Raw genomic sequence first — 19,823 nt, 5'->3', positions numbered from 1 at the left:
GAAAAACAAAAAATGAACTATACAAATAATGAGTGACCTTGTAGTTTTTCCTTAGCTGCTAACAATTCATTATAGTACTATATTCTACCCAATTAAGAAAGAAAAAAAAGATTTATCTTTCTAATGAATGGATGGTCTGAGGAAGTGGTTTTGGGGATAAATGGAGCTCATAGGAGTATTCAGTAAGGTGTCGTCTTTAATAAGACTTAAATTTGTTTCTATGTGCTGGGCCTTTCCCACTAAATACAGCATTATTTCAGGCTCTTCATGATCTTTAGTTTAAATTGTGTGATGAGAAGACCTGAGCATTGAATAATAAACATGGTTAGAGATTTAGAAAAGATGCTTATGTCAAAAATCCAGATGACTAATATTACTGGCCCCCCAAAACTGTAGACAAAAAGGAATTTATTTGACAATTTAAATGATATATGAGTTTGATAGGAGTTAAATTTTGATCTGTTACTCTGGAAATTTTATTTCTTTAGTGTTCAACATAGTATAAATTTTTCTTACCCTTAAATATCTCAGCAGCTGTGAAAGGATTACTTTTGTTAGTGTAAAGAGGAAAACAAAATCATGATATACTGGGTATGTGATAGAGAACATTCCCTTTGAAGGGTTTAAAATCTTTTTTTATACTTTGTATCTGTGAGATTTCATATATCTTTGCTCACATAGGTATTTTTTCTTAATAATTTCAAGAACTATTTTGGTCACTTGATAGTTGTATTTTAAAATGAAATAAATTTCTAATTATGTAAAATTGTAGTTTTTCCTAATTTCACAGTGTAAACAAACCATCGCCAGTGTTAAGTAATAAATCTGTGGCATCCATTCATTCAGTATGTATTTTGTGAAGGCCTGTAGTGTGCCAGGCACCTGAGGAAACACAGACATGGGCCCTTCCTTGGTGGATCTAACCTTCACTACTGTTTTCTTGATTTTTAGATCCAGACATTTGTTCTCATGCACTAAGATTGGTCTGCCTTGATCATTATTTTTAAGGAAAGAGTTTGACAACTGATAGTAATCAAAACCTAGCCTAACTGAACATACAAATATCCATTGTATTTATTTCTTTGTTTCCAAATTGTGAATTGTAGCACTCAATTCATGTTTTGTTTGTTGAGGTATATAGTTTTTTAAAAAGAAGTAATTTTAGCAAAATGTTCTCTAAAATATTTAGTTGTGTTTTTTTAGTTTTTTAAAACTTGTGGTAATCATAACAGTAAACCATTTTTAAGTGTACAATTTATTTGCATTAAGTGCAGTTACAGTGTTGTACGACCATCACCACTATCCATTTCCAGAATTTGTTCATTATTCCAAATAGAAACTGTATAAAATCTTTTAGTTTTAAGTATCTAGAGAATATTGGTTGTTTTCTTTATTTGTGCCAAGTCTCACCTGTCTTCCAGCAACCCAGTATTCAGTGTGATCTACTTGTACTTAATGAATTCTGAGCTTGCCATTTGAATTAGAATGGTTACTTTTGATTTGTATTTGTTCCATGTTTCTAGGTAGTTATTAAAATTGCATCATCTTTCATTTTACTGCAATTTAATATTTGTTTGGTTTTTTTGAACAATGAAATATATATGAACTTGGAAGGAGATCAAACTGAGTAATGTGAACATGGAAAATTTAATAGAGAAGGGAAGAAAAACTGGGGATTAAAGACTGTGGTACACAAAAAAGTCTGATAGTCTCAGACACAACTGGTTTCCTTCCCCTCCTACTAAATGCCTGGAGCAGGAAGCATATCTAGTGTAAAAGATATTTGGGTCTGATCTAAAAGAATTCAGTACCCCAGACACTGGATATGAATTGGACTCAACAAGAAGGATTGTTCGGTTAAATCTGCTGTCTGTGTTACTCTTTGTGCTCAAAAATACAGCTGTTTAAAGAGTTCTAAACATTATTTTTGAAAGAATTTAAATACCCTATTCACATTACAGATGCTAAAATGTCATTTGCTTGGCTACTTCTCTTCTTCATTCATAACAATCACATGGTACTGTTACACAATAAAGAAATGGAGAAATTATCAGGGAACCTTTTTCAGAAAATTTAGCAAGTAAGAATTTAAGAAAATAGGAAAGTTTTTGTTACCTGTTAATCAAGATAACTTTTTATTAATTTGTCTAAAAGTATATAAATCTACTTTTCTTTTGATATAAGTAAAAGTATAATTTTCATCTGCATTTATTCTCTGTTTTTTAAGGAGTGACACTCCTAATGAAATCTGTTCATTACAGCTAAAAGATGGAGGCAAAGCATCCCAGGCAAATGTAAGAATAGGCGATGTGGTTCTCACCATTGATGGAATAAGTGCACATGGAATGACTCATCTTGAAGCCCAGAACAAGATTAAGGGTTGTACAGGCTCTTTGAATATGACTCTGCAAAGGTAATTTGCATTTTTTTTTTTTTTAACCTCAGAGAGAGAACAATACTGAGGAATGTGTTTTTGTGTATCTGATTCATGGTATTAACTCAAGTTTCTACTACCACTGTTTCAAGTAGATAAATTAAAAAAATGTAAAGGCTTTTAAATTGAATAATTGAACAGTATGAAAAATTGGTGAAAGCTTTGGATTATTTCCCCATAAAAAGACATGTATTCATGTATTCATAAAAATTGTATGTTCAGTTTGAGAAAATCTAAGATTCCCTAAAATTTCTCAGTAAAGTACAGGCTAAAAATTCTTATTATAGGGTAAAACTCTTGGCCTTAATATTCTGGGCAGTATATTAGAGGGTATTATTTCAAAATCTAGTTTGGGTTTTTCTTAGTATGTCTTTTGCCCTTTTTTTCCTGGGTAGAAAAATAATTTTTTTATATACTCATTTGAAATGCAAATTTTCTGAACTTACTGTTTTGTTTTTTAAAGTTACTCTGGCTTTAGTTATAGCATAGCTAATCATCTCATTGATTATAATATATCAGGCATTTTGAGCATTTTAACATTTGACCTGCTGCCTTGAAATCATGTGGATTGCTTGCTAAAATTACTGACAAAATCAGAACATCAGAAAGGACCAAGAATTATATTTTAATAAGCTGCTTGTGATTATTATGAATTATAACATTAGGCTGAGGGGAAGGAAGGTGAAGGGGAGTGGGGAGAAGGTGACTGACTGATGGCTCTGAACCTTTAGGCTTATGGGGAGGGTGGGTATGGAGGGTTTTAAATAAGTCTTGTGTTTGATGATTACAGACATATTCTCTATTTCTGTAAAATTTGGAAGACACCATTTTCTTCCTTGAAACGTTTCAGGCTTCCATAAATTATTGTGTATATTATAAATTTTTAAGAGGGGAATAGCATGTGGTACCAAACATATTTGGCTATGGAACCGTTTTTCCTTGGAGTCTCTCCTGGGACTATTTAAAGGCTATACTATACACAGGCTAAATTTTATGTACTTGTCTGGAAGAGTATCAGTTTGGTCTTAAAACTGAATAGGAGAAATTTTTGTGAACTTAGACTTACAGATTTACTTTGATGCAACCATTCCTCCCCTCGCCCCTCCCCCCCTTTTTTTTTTGGTGGGAGAAATTCATTTCAGTGGGACTATTTAGTCAAAGGTTATTCGTATTTAAATATCAGTAGCTATTAGGTATATATTTTAATGCATATAAAGGAGTCAATGAGAAAAAATAACCTTGCTGAAAAGTTCTATTTCTGTAGTGTCCTTTCTGTTCTAGGTACTGAGACATATAACACAAAATTATTGTTACTAATTATATGAAAAGTAGCCATTTTTGTTATAGTCATTTTTACTAAGTATGAATTTTGAAAGGATACCATGAAGCCAAGAAGATTAAATTGTCTGAGATGTTAACTAAATAAAATAAATAGAGATGGTGATGGGTGTTTCTCAAATTCTAAAGTTGGAAGTTTATGTAGAGTGTAAGTTCTTTTCCTGGGCTGTGTATCCCTTCTTTCATATCAGCCTAATTATTTTCACATTACACTCCTTCTTATTTAATGACCCAGGACCCAGTGTCTTATTTTCTGTTGAAAATACTTCTGGGTCCCCTAAGAATAGATGAAAACCAGATGTTACCTTGTTTGGATGCATTTCCAATGTAAGTAATCTGTTACTGACCTTTAATAAAGATTCTCTTAAGCTACTTAACTATGAATTTAACGAGTTGTTATAAACATTTGGAGATGCGGCATAATCTTTATATTTGTGAGTATGGATATTCAGGGACCCAAAACATGAGAGAGAATTTTAGAGTCCTATTGTTATTTGTTGTAATTCTCAAGTTTTTGAATACTTCTTGTGTTAGGCAGTGTCAACCTGAAAAGAGATTTACATTTAAGAGAATTTATGGTTTAACATTGACATACTACTGAAGACATATTTTTTTGCCTTTCAAGGAAAAAATAAAACTTTGAAGAGTTAGTTTCAGTTCTTCCCTATACATACACCAGAACCTTCTTAAGTTCTCGCTTCTCTCAAAGCAAATAAATAGTTTTCCTTCCACTTATTTCTGAATCTGACAACAGCATCCTTTTTATTATTTATTTATTTTTGAGAGACAGAGCACAGGCAGGGGCAGAGAGAAAGGGAGACACAGAATCCGAAGCAGGCTCCAGGCTCCGAGCTGTCAGCACAGAGCCTGATGCCGGGCTCGAACCCACTAACTGTGAGATCATGACCTGAACCGAAGTTAGATGCTTAACCTACTGAACCACCTAAAAAAGTTTTTTTATTTATTTTGAGACAGAGAGAGAGCGAGAGAGAGAGAGCACGCACACAAGTGAGGGAGGGGCAGAGAGAGGGAAAGAGAATCCCAAGTAGGCCCTGTGCTGTCAGCGCAGAGCCTGATATGGGGCTTGATCTCACACAAGAGAGAGATCTTGGTGAGATCTTGACCTGAGCTGAAATTCGGAGTCAGATGCTTAACCAACTGAGCCATTTAGGCACACTGACACGAGCATCCTTAATTGGCCTCCAGTCACCTTACCTTCTTTATTCTATCTATCACCAACCAGACTGCTTTGTATTCTCCTTCCAAACTGAATGACCTACAACAGTATTTGTGCTGTGTAACTCTTTTCTTCATAAACATGGACTTTGCTTTGTGAGTGTGTAGTACTTCCCTTTATAGACTTTTCTTAATCCAGTGTTCCTTGAAGCAGAATCTGAGGTGGGATTCCTGTACAAGTAATATATCAAGAAAAGTTTTTGAAATGTTACAACAGAGTGAGTAAAGCAGAATTGGGAAGAAGAGGAAACTGAGATGAGCAAATAATGTGGTTTCAGGGGTTATCTAGCCTTAGCTTGATCCGGGAGGGAGCTTGGGGACAAAATCGTACTATAGAGGATGTCTTGCCCTGAGGCAAGGGAATTGGGCTTTTGTCTCCCTTCCCTTGCATTTGTTAGACATTGGCCACCAGTTGTTGAGGAAATGTGTATGTGTGTGGATGTGTGTGCAAAGTGCATGCAGGGGAGGGGTAGGAAGTAGTTTCTCTTGTGGCTGGTGTGAACAGAAAGTGGCTGGTGTGAACCATTAGCATTTCCTTAGTTGCTGTACCAAGTTGGTAGAAGGGTTCCAGAGGACCCAGTCTGGATACAGCACTTGCTATGAGATTCCTTCTAGACCTGAGTCCTCTTGCTCAGAGGATTAGGCTCTCTATGATCTAGACTCAGATTGTCCTCCCCAGATCATCACGACTCATCAGTGAATGCCATCATTTTATTTAGTTCCTTACTGTCCTTCACCTCCCTGGCTGCCCTCTCATGAAATTCACTTTGTCAGGGATGCCTACCGACCTACATGCCAGCTCATGTCTCTGCATCCACAAAGCCCACATCAGACTTCATCTACCCATAGTCTTTTCTTTGCAATTCATTCATTTTTTTTTTTCCTGTCTGAATGCCGATGACCAGTTTCTACCATTTGATTCAGCATTTAATTATATACTAGGTATAACCAGGAATAACAAGGCACATTCCATGAGTCATATAAATAAATCTAATTAGTTAATAGTTGTACCTAATACTGTCTATATAATTAACTAATTACTCCATGTATATATTAGTTCTGCTTCTCCGGCTAGACTCCTTGAAAGGAAAGACCATGGTTTTTGCACTATTTGTGTTTAACAGCATCTTGAATAGTTTTGTGTTCTTAATCTCTAATTAATATTTGATGGATACCAGCATTAACTCCCAAACTGGGAATCGTTTGCTTATTCCACAAATAGTCTCGAGCTTTTACTATGTGCCAAGCATTGTTATAGATGCTGGGGACATGCAGTGAACGAAACAGACAAAAATCTCTGCTCTTACAGTGCTGACCTTTGAGTGAGCAGAGATAGACAATAAACAAGTAAGTAAAAGCATGTATTATATTACATGGTGATAAGTGTTATGGGGACAAACAAAGCACATAAGGGAGATAGGGAATGCAGGGGTAAGGAATTGCAAGTTAAAATAGAGTGGTTAGGAAAGCTTCGGTGAGGTTATTGGATATTTGGGTCATGAGTATCCCAGGCCGAGGAAAGAGGTGGTGCAGTGGCCCTGCCTGGGAGGCCAGATTGCCTGGAGCACAGTGAGTGAAGGTAGACTGGTAAGAGGTAATCTCAGAGAGGCAGCAGGAAGTGGCTTGAGATGGGACAGAACTCGTAGAGCCTTGTGGGTCACTGTAATGTTTGTAATCAAGTTTAAGTTTTCCTGGACCTAAAAAAAAATTGTGAGAAAGCCATGAAGAGTTTTGGTGCTTGGCCAGACCTACCAGCAAGGTTTGGGAAATGACTTCATTATTGGAAGCAGGGGCTAGACAGAGGAGAGAGCAAGCTTCTCCCCAAGTCCCCTCAGTGGCTGTGCTGCCTTTTCCTTCTAGCGCTGGAAACACTGGATGGTTGCCACTTCTGTGGAGTTCTGCTCACCTCCACCCAAGAATCCCCAGGGGGAGAATATAAGAGAAAAGCCATTTTTGTTTTTGAAATTAAAGTTACCAGGAATCTTGTTTTGTGAAATTTTTTTGCATGAAGTACTAATATGTATCTATTTATTAAATAAATATATAGTATATATATATTTGATTTATCTTTTCTTTATGCCCAACCTCAGTATCCTAAAATAGGATTTAGATAAGAAAAAGTAAGATAAAGATATTTGCTTATGATTAAGGTTATTTTGTAACTGTTTTTTCTATCTAGTCTAATTTTGGAATATTTAATAAGGCAATATATTATCTTTTTGATATCCTAAAAAAATAAGTCTTGATTCACTGTGTTCTGTGTATCTAATGCATATAGAGGTGTGGAAGATTTCATTTTAATTTGTCTTTTATCTTTGGAATAGGAGTAGAAGTTTCTTTTTCTTTTTGTTCCCCCTGCAACTGGAACTAATTCTAAGAGTACTACAACCGGACAGTGAACAATTCTATTTGAAATTATTTTTCCTCTTGGGGAAATTAGGCAAATAGTAGTGTCCTTATATCAATTGCATTTGGCCTATACTTTTATCCAAGTCCAAGTGGATTACTTATAAAATACATTTCTGCTAACAAAAGAAGAAAATTACTTTCTAAAGCTTTGATGTCCGATAACTATTAAGTAACTAAATTAGAGTTGGATTCTATGAATAAGGTTTTTAACTGTTTCATTTTATTTCAATAATTCTTTGCATAACTTAGATAAACTTGCTACTAACTTACTGTATGAATTAGGGGAAGTCACTAAACTTCTGATACTTAATTTTCTTGACTATAAAATGAGGTCATGGGTGATTTCTAAGTTCCTTTAAATTCTGGTTCTTGTTCTGATTTTTCAGCTGTAAATGGATAAGTTCCCTAGAGCTTGCTATTAGATCAAACTAACTTAAGTTTGCTTATTTTGGCTGAGTGAATCAGGAAATTGGACTTTCTTTATTGGAGTTATCTTAAACTGTGCCAGGTTAGCAAAGTGACTTGTACTATTCTGCTGACTTTAAGGTGAAAGGTAGGTCAGATGGATATTCAAACAGCATTTAATCATAAAAAAATATTTCCTATATTAGTTCTTATTTTATGTTTTTAAATTAATCCTCTCAGAATCACAGAGAACATATATTGTTTTTTAAGTCTTCCTTGTTTCTCACAATACTGGTAGTGACAGGTCTGTGGTTTTTTTTGTTGCTTAGACTTTATTTTGTGTATAACTTATTATGATTGGAAGTGAAAGATCTGGAAGGATTAAATTTTGAAAAATATTGATGTACTCTCTTTTCTCCTCCCCTTTTCCTCATCCTTCAAACAACAACAAAAAATTGTCAGAGGTCCAGTAACTACTACTAATGAATGACAGATTGGAATAATTTAATAGGCTCACTGAGTTACAAGAAAAAAGAAAAAAGTAGCTGTTGTACCAGACTGAAACTATTAGCCTTCTTTTGTTTCATTTTAATGGATTGCCTAACGTTTTATTGCTGTTAGCTTTATGGGTTCCACTTTGCTCTTTCAATAATAGCATAGAGGCAAGAGTTTAGAAAGTATTTTTTTTAAATCAAGGTTTTCAGTTCTCTATTTGGGATATTTGAATTCGTGTGAATTAGAAAATATTTAGTTGGATTATCTTTTCATTGGAATTGCACGTTGATATTTCACATGCTTTTCTAATTTATATTCTACAGTTTAGGTTTTACTGTTTTTTTGTTTGGTTGCTTGTGTTGGTTTTAGTTTTGTTTTTTAAATCTCAAGTGGGAGGATGACTCTTTCTCAGAAGGGCTAAGTCTGATCACGTCACCCCCAGCCCCATCACTAAAATTAGCAGTACACCTTAGAAAAAGGGAAGAAGACAAGCATGCATTGACGTCTCTTTTGTGCAGTACTTTTAAAAAAATATAATTTAATCCTCATATGAATCCATCAAGGAAGGAATTAACTTTCCATTTTTCAGATGAGTACATTATGGCTTCAAGAGTTTATGTGATTTACGTATCAAACCCAGGTCGGTTCAAAATCTATGCCCTCCCCACCTTCTTTGTTGTAGCAATGGACTTAATGACTCCACTATCCTAATACAATTTGATAAGACAGATTAGTAACACAGGAGGGTAGCTTTTTGACTGTCACTGGTAAGCAATAGCAGCTGTATCCAAAACGGTACTTTTCATTTTCACTCTCACCTGTGGATCGGTATTCTAAAAGTGATATATATATATATATGCGTATATGAACTGAAATCAGACAATTAACTGACTGAGCCATCCAGGCACCCCATCTGTAAGTAATATTTTACTTATTTTCTAGGTGTTTCATAGACCCTATATATTAGAATGAAAGGAAAATTTAAAAAAGGAGGCTAAATAGTTTAGTGGGCCACTAGACAGGAGTATTCATTTGGATGCTGACTTGTGTGTATGGTTGCCTATCCTAAATCAGAATGTGATCTTTTAATTTTCCCTCCTAAGTTTATAGCTCTGTTGACTATATTTGCTAATTTATTTCTGTCTTAAAGTTTGAAGTCTTGGTTCTTCAGCAGGCTTCTATCTGTGTATTCCATGGGTAACTAAGGATTCAGGAATTTTGAAAAATGTATTTTAGGCTTTCTGCTCTTTGGAAAAGAAATAACTGTCAATTATCAAGTAAGTCAGAAGGCATAGAAGAGAGGTATTTATCTTGTATCCCCTTTCCTTCATTTCAGTAGGGATAAAGATTGTTGAAAATGAACTTGAAGGCTCAAGTTAATTTTTTTTGAGAGTCTGTGGCAATTTGACAACAAATTTGGTAGCTATTGGTTGATCAGAGTATATTTTGCAATTTGAAATTCTTCCCCTTGAGCTTTATATCGTGAAAGTGTCTGGTTCTTTTTTTTTTTTTTTTTTTTTTTGAGAGAAAGAGAGGGAGTGAGCAGGGGAGGGGGAGAGAGAGAGAGAGAGAGAGAGAGAGAGAGTGAGAATCTTAAGAAGGCTTCACACTCAGCATCAAGCCCAACATGGGGTTCCATCTCACAACCCCAGGATCATGACCTGAGCCAAAATCAAGAGTCAGATGCTCAACTGACTGAGCCACCCAGGTGCCCCAGAAGTGTGTGGTTAGTTCTTAACAATAAAACTCTTATTTATTCCTGTGAAGGAAAAATTATTTCAATCTGTAATCCTTTGGGAAAACAGTCCTAAGAAATAATACATCTAAACACCTGTTATTTTATCAAAAAGCTTTATTGAAAAATTTTAATATGTAGAATTGTTTGCGCAGAATTTTTTTAAAAGGCCATGAAACAGAGCTAGAAAGAAGGGGAATAGTAATAACACTGGCTTTGAAATTGGGCAAACTTGGGGCAAACCTTGGTTCCACCACTTTCTAGCTGTGTAATCTTAGGCAAGTTATGTAACTGAGTTTCAGTTAGCCATTTGTTATTGGGCATAGTAATAATTGCCTTCTAGGGCTCTTATAAAGTTTAAATGAATTAGCATGTGTAAAGAACCAAGGGCATAATAGAGATAAGTTTTTTCTCCTTTGTCCCTCCTCCTTTCCTCATGGTCAGTATTATCATAGTATCTATTGTAATGATGGTTCTTGGAGATCATCGTTATTTTGTTTCTTAGCAACCAAATGGGTGTGACTGGAGGGAAACCGAGAAAATGCGAGGGCAGTCTGGTAGGTAGTTATGTGAGAAAGTCAGAAAGATAATCGTACAAGAGTTAGAAAAACATTGTTTAGTCCAAGGAGTGATTTTTAAAAAATATTCGCTTATTTTTGAGAGAGAGAGAGAGAGAGAGAGAGAGAGAGAGAGAGAGAGAGAGAAAGAATCCCAAGCAGGTTCTGCACTGTCAGCGCTGAGCCTGACCCTGGGCTTGAACTCATGAACCCTGAGGTCATGACCTGAGCCAAAGTCAGATAGATGCTCAACGGACCGAGCCACCCAGGCGCCCCTGCTGAGTGATTTTTTGATTGTGCACTTGCGTTAAAGCTTTGTACAGCAGTGCGGTGGATACAAACAGGCTTCCCGCCAGCTAACTAGTGCTTTTGTTCACAGTGATCGGCTGAATCAATAATTTATGGCAGTGAAGAGAAACCAGTACACACCTAGTCATGTTTATTCTGCTAATTCCTCTTGTTCTGCTTGGTGTAGGGATCGTTACTCTCTTCAGAGTGGGTTAAGTCAGACAAACAAAAAAATGAGATTTGTTTTCTCTCTCCCCCATTCAAATTCATGTGTACTTCCTTTAATGTCCTGAGTAACATATTAAAATAAAGTTAAATTACTCACTTTTGGACTGTGTTTTTATGATGCTCTTAGAAATCATTTTTTATAAACTTTTGTCAGCACAAACATTAATTACTTAAGTTCGGTTGAAAATCTCGTAATGTTCCAAGTTTTTAAAAACTGGACTTTTCCTCCAGGTTTACATTCTGACTGGCAGCCATAAGGGGTAGATATAAAGAGAGTGGTTTATGATTTCTGCCGTTAAGGAATTTTTATCCATCCATTGGGAGAAGAAGAGACAGGAAGTGCTACTGCAGGGATCCCATTCAGATGGAAGGCTTTCCTGGGGTGCTGAAACTTGGGCCAGGCTTTCAGGATGAGGAGGGTGTCTCGGATGGAGGAACAAATGCCCTCTGAGGTGGTGCAGAGGTGGCCAGTCCCCAGGCATGTGTTCATGTGTTGGGATGAACATGTTGACCAACTGGAAACAGAGCTGGGGATAAAAGGAAAGGTAGATTAGAATAGTGCTTTGCAGGGCTTTAGACACTGAGGCATTTATTAAACGTTTTTATCTGAGAAGCGACATATAGTGAAACTGCTTGGAAGAAGGTGGAGAGACACACAGAGGCAGGGAGACCAGTCAGGCAAGTATTGCAGTAACTTTACTACCTGAGGGCTTGAAATGAAAACAGGACAAATGAGAGAAAATAGAACTTGAAGAGTAATTCTAAAAGTCACTGTAGTGGTGTGAAATGAGGAAAGAGGAAAGAGACAGCTATGGTCCTGATTGTTAGCCTACTGGACCACACTCCATTCTCCTTTCACCGCCCTCCCCCCGCCCCACCTTGCTGCTCTGCTTACTGTGGCCTCGCTTCTGCATCCGTTCGTTCGTGTCACTGAAACTGCTTCACGCATGGAGGTCCCACAGATTTCCTCAGCCTTTTTAACTTGTTCAAAACTGAGCTCTATACCTTGTCTCACCAGTTTGCATCCCCTGCTGCACTGATCTTGGTGAATGGCTCACCTCTACCCCATCACCCAGATTCAAAAGACTCATTCCTTGCCAGAACCTTTCTTCTCTAAGTACCTGTTAAGTTGCATTTGTGTATATCTTGAGACCTTGAATAGAATAGAATAAATTAGCATGGCCCCGGGGTATGATGGTGGGAGAGACACAGCTCCCAGTCCTAATGCCTGGGTCTTAAAGGGAAATGTTTAAGATCCATTTGTTTAGCTTATACTAATGGAAAACTTGTTGTGCTGATCACTGAAGATAAAAAGCAAGTCCTCACATCTGCCTTCAAGGAGCTCACTGTATGGAGCACTGGTTTCTAAACTTAAATAAGGACCTTCCCCCCCACCCCCCTTTTAATGTCAAATATTTTATGGGTAGCCCTTCCCCCATCACATTAAGATAATAATTGTATTTTTAGTAACCACAGGTTTCATAAATATTGTATTAAGGTAGTAATTGTATTTTTAGTAATTGCAGATTTTATATTGTATTGCAATTTTAAGTGAAGAGGAAGATTTTTACATTTATGTACAAGAATCTACATTTATTTTAAAATTGAAATATATGCATGATTTAAGCAGACTTTCAGCTTAGTGCTTAGGACACAGATGAATTTATGACTCACTTGTGAAAACTTAAAACTGAGTGCCAGTTACCTCCAGCTGTTTCCAATTGTGATTCAAAGATTGGGAACTACTGGCCAAAAAAATTTCAAGCCATCTGAAAGTAGAGAGACCAAGTCATAAGCAGAGCATCCGGGGAAGGCAAGTCTGATGAGAGAGAGCATGAGAGTGGGGAGAGAAAGAGACAGACAAACATAGTAGGACAGTTGAAGGAGCAGAGAAGCTTGGGAAGATTTTCCTGGTCACATCTGCTTATTAGCAGATAGGGTGGACCACGATTCTTCCACATTGTATTCTACCAAATTGAGCTTCATTATCATTTTAAGAAAGAAATAAGCTTAATTTCAGAGTTTTAAATGTTTTTACTTTTTTTTTAAAATTTTTTTTTTCAACGTTTATTTATTTTATTTTTGGGACAGAGAGAGACAGAGCATGAATGGGGGAGGGGCAGAGAGAGAGGGAGACACAGAATCGGAAACAGGCTCCAGGCTCTGAGCCATCAGCCCAGAGCCCGATGCGGGGCTCGAACTCACGGACCGCGAGATCGTGACCTGGCTGTTTTTACTTTTTTAAAAATATTTTTAAATTTATTTTTAAGAGAGAGAGAGAGAGCGAGCGCGCGCACAAGCAGGGGAGGGGCAGAGAGAGGGGGAGACACAAGATCCATGGCAGGCTCCAGGCTCTGAGCTGTCAGCAGAGAACACTATGCACGGCTTGAACTCACGAACGGTGAGATCATGACCTGAGCCGAAGTCAGATGCTTAACTGGCTGAACCATCCAGAGCGGCTTGGACTTAGAAGATACTTCAAAAAATATTGATTGCCTTTCGTTGTAGAGAATGCTGCCTTTAAGTTATAGTCATTTGTGCTACTTTTGCCAGATAAATTTAGAAACAATTCATAAGTTAATAGTGAGATAGAGTGACAGTCTGGTCATTCTTGTGTATTTAATGGCAGCAGTCTCCTTGGGGTTCCAAATAAACATTTTTGTCCATAGCATCAAGAACTTTTGAAACAGTTGAAATTCAAGTCATTCCCAACTGTTTCCAGTGGCTGTTGTTGCTATTAATGGTCTCAAAAGATTGAAATAGCTTAGGCTTTATGTGAGGTGAAAAGTAAACTGGACTGATTGTGGAAAACACATATGTGGCAGATTACTTATACTGTCCAACTTTGTGGCTTACTTTTTCTTTAATGTATTGTAAAGCCTGCATTTTCACAGTAAACCAGCTTTATACACAGGTTTCTAAATGTTACTAGTCCTAATTTTTTTTTTTTTTTTTTTTTACCAACCGTGCTCCCTTATTAACAGTTTAAATGCATAACAATAGTCCTTTATTCATCTGTTTTTGGGTATGGATTTTAATTTCTTGAGTAATACAGCAAGAGTTTATTTCTGAATTACGGTAAAACTCCACAGATGATAATTCTGAATTCAGTGACCTCTCTTAAGTTTATAGCACTGTTTTCCTGTGTAATTCATCCTGTTACAATGAATATGAGGGACTTTCCAGGTTCTTTTGTTTTACTGGAATTATGTTATATAGACTCTGCTTTGAAATAGTGGATTATTTATTATTTTAGAATATTTTTGTTATCCTGAGAATATGTTTGGTTACCAAATTATTCTTAAAACTAAGAAAAGTATTTTTGTATTTGAAAGATAAACTTGTTAATTGCCTCTTACAAAATAGGATTTTAATCTCTTTGACACACTGAAATGTACAATATCTCTTTCCCATATTTCATAGATTCTGTAATGTTCATGTAGATTTAATTTTCTGGTGAGAAGCCTATTTGCTATTAGTGAGCCAAAGAATCATCTCCAAAGGATCAGTGCAAATTGCTCCTTTATTGCAACTTGGCTGTGCTGTTTTTTATTATTTGCAAGTAGTTTTTGTTGCTATATAATATTTACAGTTGAAATTATTTTGGTATTATGCAGAAAATAGTTTATTTTTTATCTATTCCTTTAAAGAGGCTTAATAGGCTATAATAATATTCATGTTTCTAAGAACTTTAGTTAATAGTTTTTCTTCTGAGATATCTGATATAAAAACTGTTAAAGTTGCTAGGGAAGCTGGAAGATTCAGTCTTGTTTCTTAGCACACAGTAGGGATTGGGTAAGTGAATGATATTAAAAAAAAAAAAAGCTAGCATTTTATTTTTTTATTTTTATTTTTTCCCCCAAATTGTCATTTAAAATTCTGGTTAACATATAGTGTAATACTGGTTTCAGGAATAGAATTTAGTGATTCATCACTGACATATAACATCCAGTACTCATCCCAACAAGTACCCTCCTTAATGCCCATCACCCATCTAGCCCATCTCCCCACCCACTTCCCTCCACCAACCTCAGTTTGTTCTCTATCATTAAGCGTCTCTTAATGGTGAGGCGCCTGGGTGGCTCAGTCGGTTAAGTGTCCAACTTCTGTTCAGGTCGTGATCTCATGATTTGTGAGTTTGAGCACCGCGTCGGGCTCTGTGCTGACAGCTCAGAGCCTGGAGCCTACTTCAGATTCTGTCTCCTTCTCTCTCTGCTCCTCCCCTACTTGTGCTCTGTTTCTCTCTCAAAAATAAATAAATGTAAAAAAAAATTTTTAAAAAGTCTCTTAATGGTTTGCTTCCCTTTCTCTTTTTTTCTTTCTTCCCATATGTTCATCTGTTTTGTTTGTGAAATTCCAATTATGAGTTAAATCATACATTATTTGACTTTCTCTGACTGACTTATTTCACTTAGCATAATACACTGTAACTCCATCCATGTTGCAAATGGCAAGATTACATTCTTTTTTATGGCTGAGTAATATACCATTGTGTATGTATATGTGTATATATTATATATATATATATACATATATATATGTATATAACCTCTTCTTCATCAATTCATCAGTCAGTGGACATTTGGGCTGTTTCCACAGTTTGGCTCTTGTTGGTAATGCTGCTATAAACATCAGGTACACATAGCCCTTCAAATCTGTATTTTGTAAATGCTTTGGGTAAATGCTGAGTAGTGGAATTGTTGCATTGTAGGGTAGTTCTATTTTTAACTTTTTGAGGAACGTCCATACTGTTTTCTAGAGTTGTTGCACCAGTTTGCATTCCCACCAACAATGTAAGAGAATTCTCCTTTCTCTGTATCTTAACCAACATCTGTTGTTTCCTGAGTTGTTAATTTTAGCCATTCTGACTGGTGTAAGATGGTATCTCATTGTAGTTTTGATTTGTATTTCCCTGATGATTAGTAATGTTGAGCATCTTTTCATGTATCTGTTAGCCATCTGGATATCTTCTTTGGAAAAGTGTCTATTCATGACTTCTGCCCATTTCTTAACTGGATTATCGGATATTAGATTTTGTAAGTTCTTTATAGATTTTGGATACTAACCCTTTATCAGTATGTCATTTGCAGATATCTTCTCCCATTCAGTAGGCTACCTTTCATTTTCTTGATTATTTCCTTAGCTGTGCAGAAGTTTTTTATCTTGATGAAGTCCCAATAGTTCATGTTTGCTTTTGTTTCCCTTGCTCCCGGTGACTTGTGTAGTAAGAAGTTGCTGCGCCTGAGGTCGAAGAGGTTGCTGCCTATGTTCTCCTATAGGATTTTGATGATTTCCTGTCTCACATTTAGGTCTTTCATCCATTTTGAATTTATTTTTGTGTGTAGTGTAGGAAAGTGGTCCAGTTTCATTCTTCTGCATGTTGTTGTCCAGTTTTCCCATCACTCTTTGCAGAAGAGACTGTCTTTTTTCCATTGGATGTTTTTTTTCCTGCTTCTCAAAGATGAGTTGACCATTTAGTTGTGGGTCCATTTCTGACTTTTCTATTCTGTTCCATTGATCTATGTGTCTGTGTTTGTGCTAGCCTCCAGATTTGCTTTTCGTTTTCAGGGTTGCTTTGTCTATTTGGGGTCTTAAGTGGTTTCATACAGATTTTAGGATTGTTTGTTCTAGCTCTGTAAAAAATGCTGGTGTATTTTGATAGGGATTGCATTAAATGTATAGACTGCTTTGGACAGTATAGACATTTTAACAATGTTTGTTCTTCTAGTCCATGAGCATGGAATGTTTTTCCATTTCTTTGTGTCCTCTAGTTTCTTTCGTAAGTGTTCTATAATTTTCAGAGTACAAATCTTTTACCTCTTTGATTAGGTTTATTCCTAGGTACCTTATGGTTTTTGATACAATTATCAGTGGGATCAATTCCTTGTTTTCTTTTTCTGCTACTTTGTTATTGGCGTATAGAAATGCAACAGACTTCTGTACATTGATTTTACATCCTTTGACTTTGCTGACTTCATGTATTAGTTCTGGCTATTTTTTTTTGGAAACTGGCATTTTAAATTCTTAATCTTAACAAGTTATTGGGCTTGGAACTTCATACACTTTAGTCATTTAGTCTTCATAGCAATTATTGTGACAGATATTATCACCCCACTTTACAAAGAGGGTGAGTAAATACTGTACTTCAAACTCACACAACTTGTATGTAAATAAGCCAGAATTCAAGCTCAGGTCTGTTTACCTCTAATATAATGATCATTCTACAACATCACACTGTCTCTTTAAATAAAGGAATTAAGAAAATATTCTTACTGTGTAGTCATCATAATGCCCGTTGTCTAAATGTTCATTTTACTATTCCAAATATACCACAATAAGAGTTTTTGGCATAAAATTTGTTCCATAGGAGGCAGAGAAAGAGGTACTTATGGAGACATTTGTTTGATATTCCAGTAATTCCAAATTCCATGGAAAATATTAGTAAGAAGTCAGTGTTCTTTGAAAAATTTGTGTTTTCAGGAGCTCTCACCGTATTCTGGCAGTAATATTACCTCGTTCATTCCTTTAGCAGCTCCAACATATGCATTCTCCGGATTTATTAAAGCAGCTTTAATAATATCTTCATCTGCGAAACAGTTTTTCAGTTGAATTACAATGCATGGCTGAGTTCAAGGACAGAGAATTCATAGCATTTTAGAGGAAGCAGCTCTAGCTGTCAGCCAGTAGTACTCTTAGTCTCCTTTCACCATTTGCCTCTATTTATGCTTTAGAGTTTCTTTTTGATCTGTTTTAAAAAATACCTACCAAAAAAAAAAAAAAAAACCTACAGTGACAACTCTGTGACAGGGGTGCCACTGGGATTGGAGTTGTGCAGCAGAGGAGAAAAGGAACAGCAGGCAGGCGTTAGGCCATGAATTCAGCTTGCTCAGCCAGTGTGCCTCCTCACTCTGCTCTACTCTGTTCTTCATTTGGTGCTCTGACTACAGTGTTCTTTTAGGTATCTTATCTGTATCTTATACCGAGGGGAGGAAATATGCTGGATTTAGTGGCAAGTTGGTTTTTACCAAATATCTTTACTCCGAAAGTAGCCAACATGTTTTCCATTTTCTCTAACCTTTTCTCCTACTTTAAGTTCATCTTCCTGCATCTCTTTCTTTCTTTAAAGCCTTAAAATCCCTCCACTTGTCTCTAAGGTGTCAAACTGTCCTTTGCTAATTACACATGTCTGAAGCTTGAATAAACCATATGCACTTGAACTACAGAAATAGGAAAAAAGTGTATGTTAGTTTCAGTGGATATAGAGACCTTAAAAATACTGAGGTACAGATTTCACTGCCCCTGCCACCCCCCCACCCCCCCCATGAATGAATGATGATGGTAGGAAAAAACAGCATTTTTCAGTCACGTGAAGTTTGAAGTTCTGAAAAGGAAGCATTTTTTAGACTAAGGGCACTAAGAAAGTTTTCCATGATCTTAGAAAAGAGATCTTCGTTGAGAGTGATTCCATGACTAAAATATAGAGCAATTTATGATTTAGTGCCAAAAGTACTCAATTTTCCCAGGAATCGGATGAGATGAGCTGGGGTGGAGGTTGGGATCAAGTGAATTAAGAAGCTTGAAAGGATTGTAAAAACCTTAGCAAAATGCGAATGAGTGGTGAGATGAACTAAGTTTTCTGTGACTCAAACTTAATGCACATGTGTCTGTATATAATTCATACCTCCCACTTCCTTTGTAGTGTAGAGCTGTGTATGTGCTGCCGACTGAATTTGTTGGCTAAAGAAAAGGACTTACGAACAATGGAGAAATGTAGGGGAAGATTGGGGCTGCTGAGGCCATGATGTACCAAAGAGAAGACACCCTTTTTTCCTCCCTCTTTTCTGCAAGCATGTATTTAATTACAGTGGTGTGCCAGTGACTGTGCTAGGGTCAGGGAATAGGTGGAGAAATTAATGTATGTCTTAGTTCAGGAAAGCCCTAATGGGGTGAAACAGACATTTTTATAATCCAGGTTGATGGTTGTCAGAATGTGGATATATACAAGAAGCATCTGGAACATGGACAAAGAGTCTGAAAGAGGCAGAGAAAATGTCCTACCAGATAGTGCATGAGCTGAAGCTAGAGTATAGAATAGGGGCTTACCTGTGGTCAGTAATGGGAGAAAAGAAGGCATTCTAGGCAGAGAGGACAGCTTGAGCAAAGCCGCTCCTTTCTGAGAACTTGTCAGCAGTTCACTATGGCTGAAATGTAGTTTTTGAGAGAACAGGAAGAATAGAAGATAATTAGAAGGTGAAAGGGTTCAGATTATAAAAGATCACAGCTGCCATAAGTAAACTTTTGAATTTTGATTCTTAGTTAATGGGAAACTATTGAAGAGTGGTTTTGAAATACAATAATAAATGTAATAATAATAGTGTTTATTGATCAGGTGCTTTAAATTAGGCATTCTTTTAAATGCTTTACATATAACTCATTTAATCCTTTCATGAACTTTGTGAGGTGTCTGATCCTTCATGAGTTTGAGCCCTGCATTGGGCTCTGCGCTGACAACAGAGAGCCTGCTTGGGATTCTCTGTCTCCCTTTCTCTCTGTCCCTCCCTGGCTGGCTGGCTGTCTGTCTGTCTCTCTCTCTCTCTCTCTCTCAAATAAATAAACTTTAAGAACTTTGTGAGGTATGGATGCTATTATTAGTCTCCTATTAAGATAAGGAAATGGAGGAAAGCAATGCCTAAGGTCA

The 19,823-nt window shown here is 36.5% G+C and overlaps 1 protein-coding gene across 17 annotated transcripts in view; it reads left to right on the top strand.

The window, feature by feature from the left end:
• Positions 1–19,823, top strand: part of PDLIM5 (PDZ and LIM domain 5) — a 224,659-nt gene that overhangs the window by 66,268 nt on the left and 138,568 nt on the right. For all 17 annotated transcript variants that reach the window (XM_045056086.1, XM_019829224.3, XM_045056085.1 and 14 more), the window contains exon 3: positions 2,262–2,413. In XM_045056086.1, the coding sequence (XP_044912021.1) occupies positions 2,262–2,413 (152 nt within the window). The remainder of the gene's footprint in view (positions 1–2,261; positions 2,414–19,823) is intronic.

This window comes from Felis catus, chromosome B1 (assembly GCF_018350175.1).
Source record: "Felis catus isolate Fca126 chromosome B1, F.catus_Fca126_mat1.0, whole genome shotgun sequence".
NCBI classification, from domain to species: domain Eukaryota; kingdom Metazoa; phylum Chordata; class Mammalia; order Carnivora; family Felidae; genus Felis; species Felis catus.
This window is presented reverse-complemented; position numbering and strand designations above follow the sequence as displayed.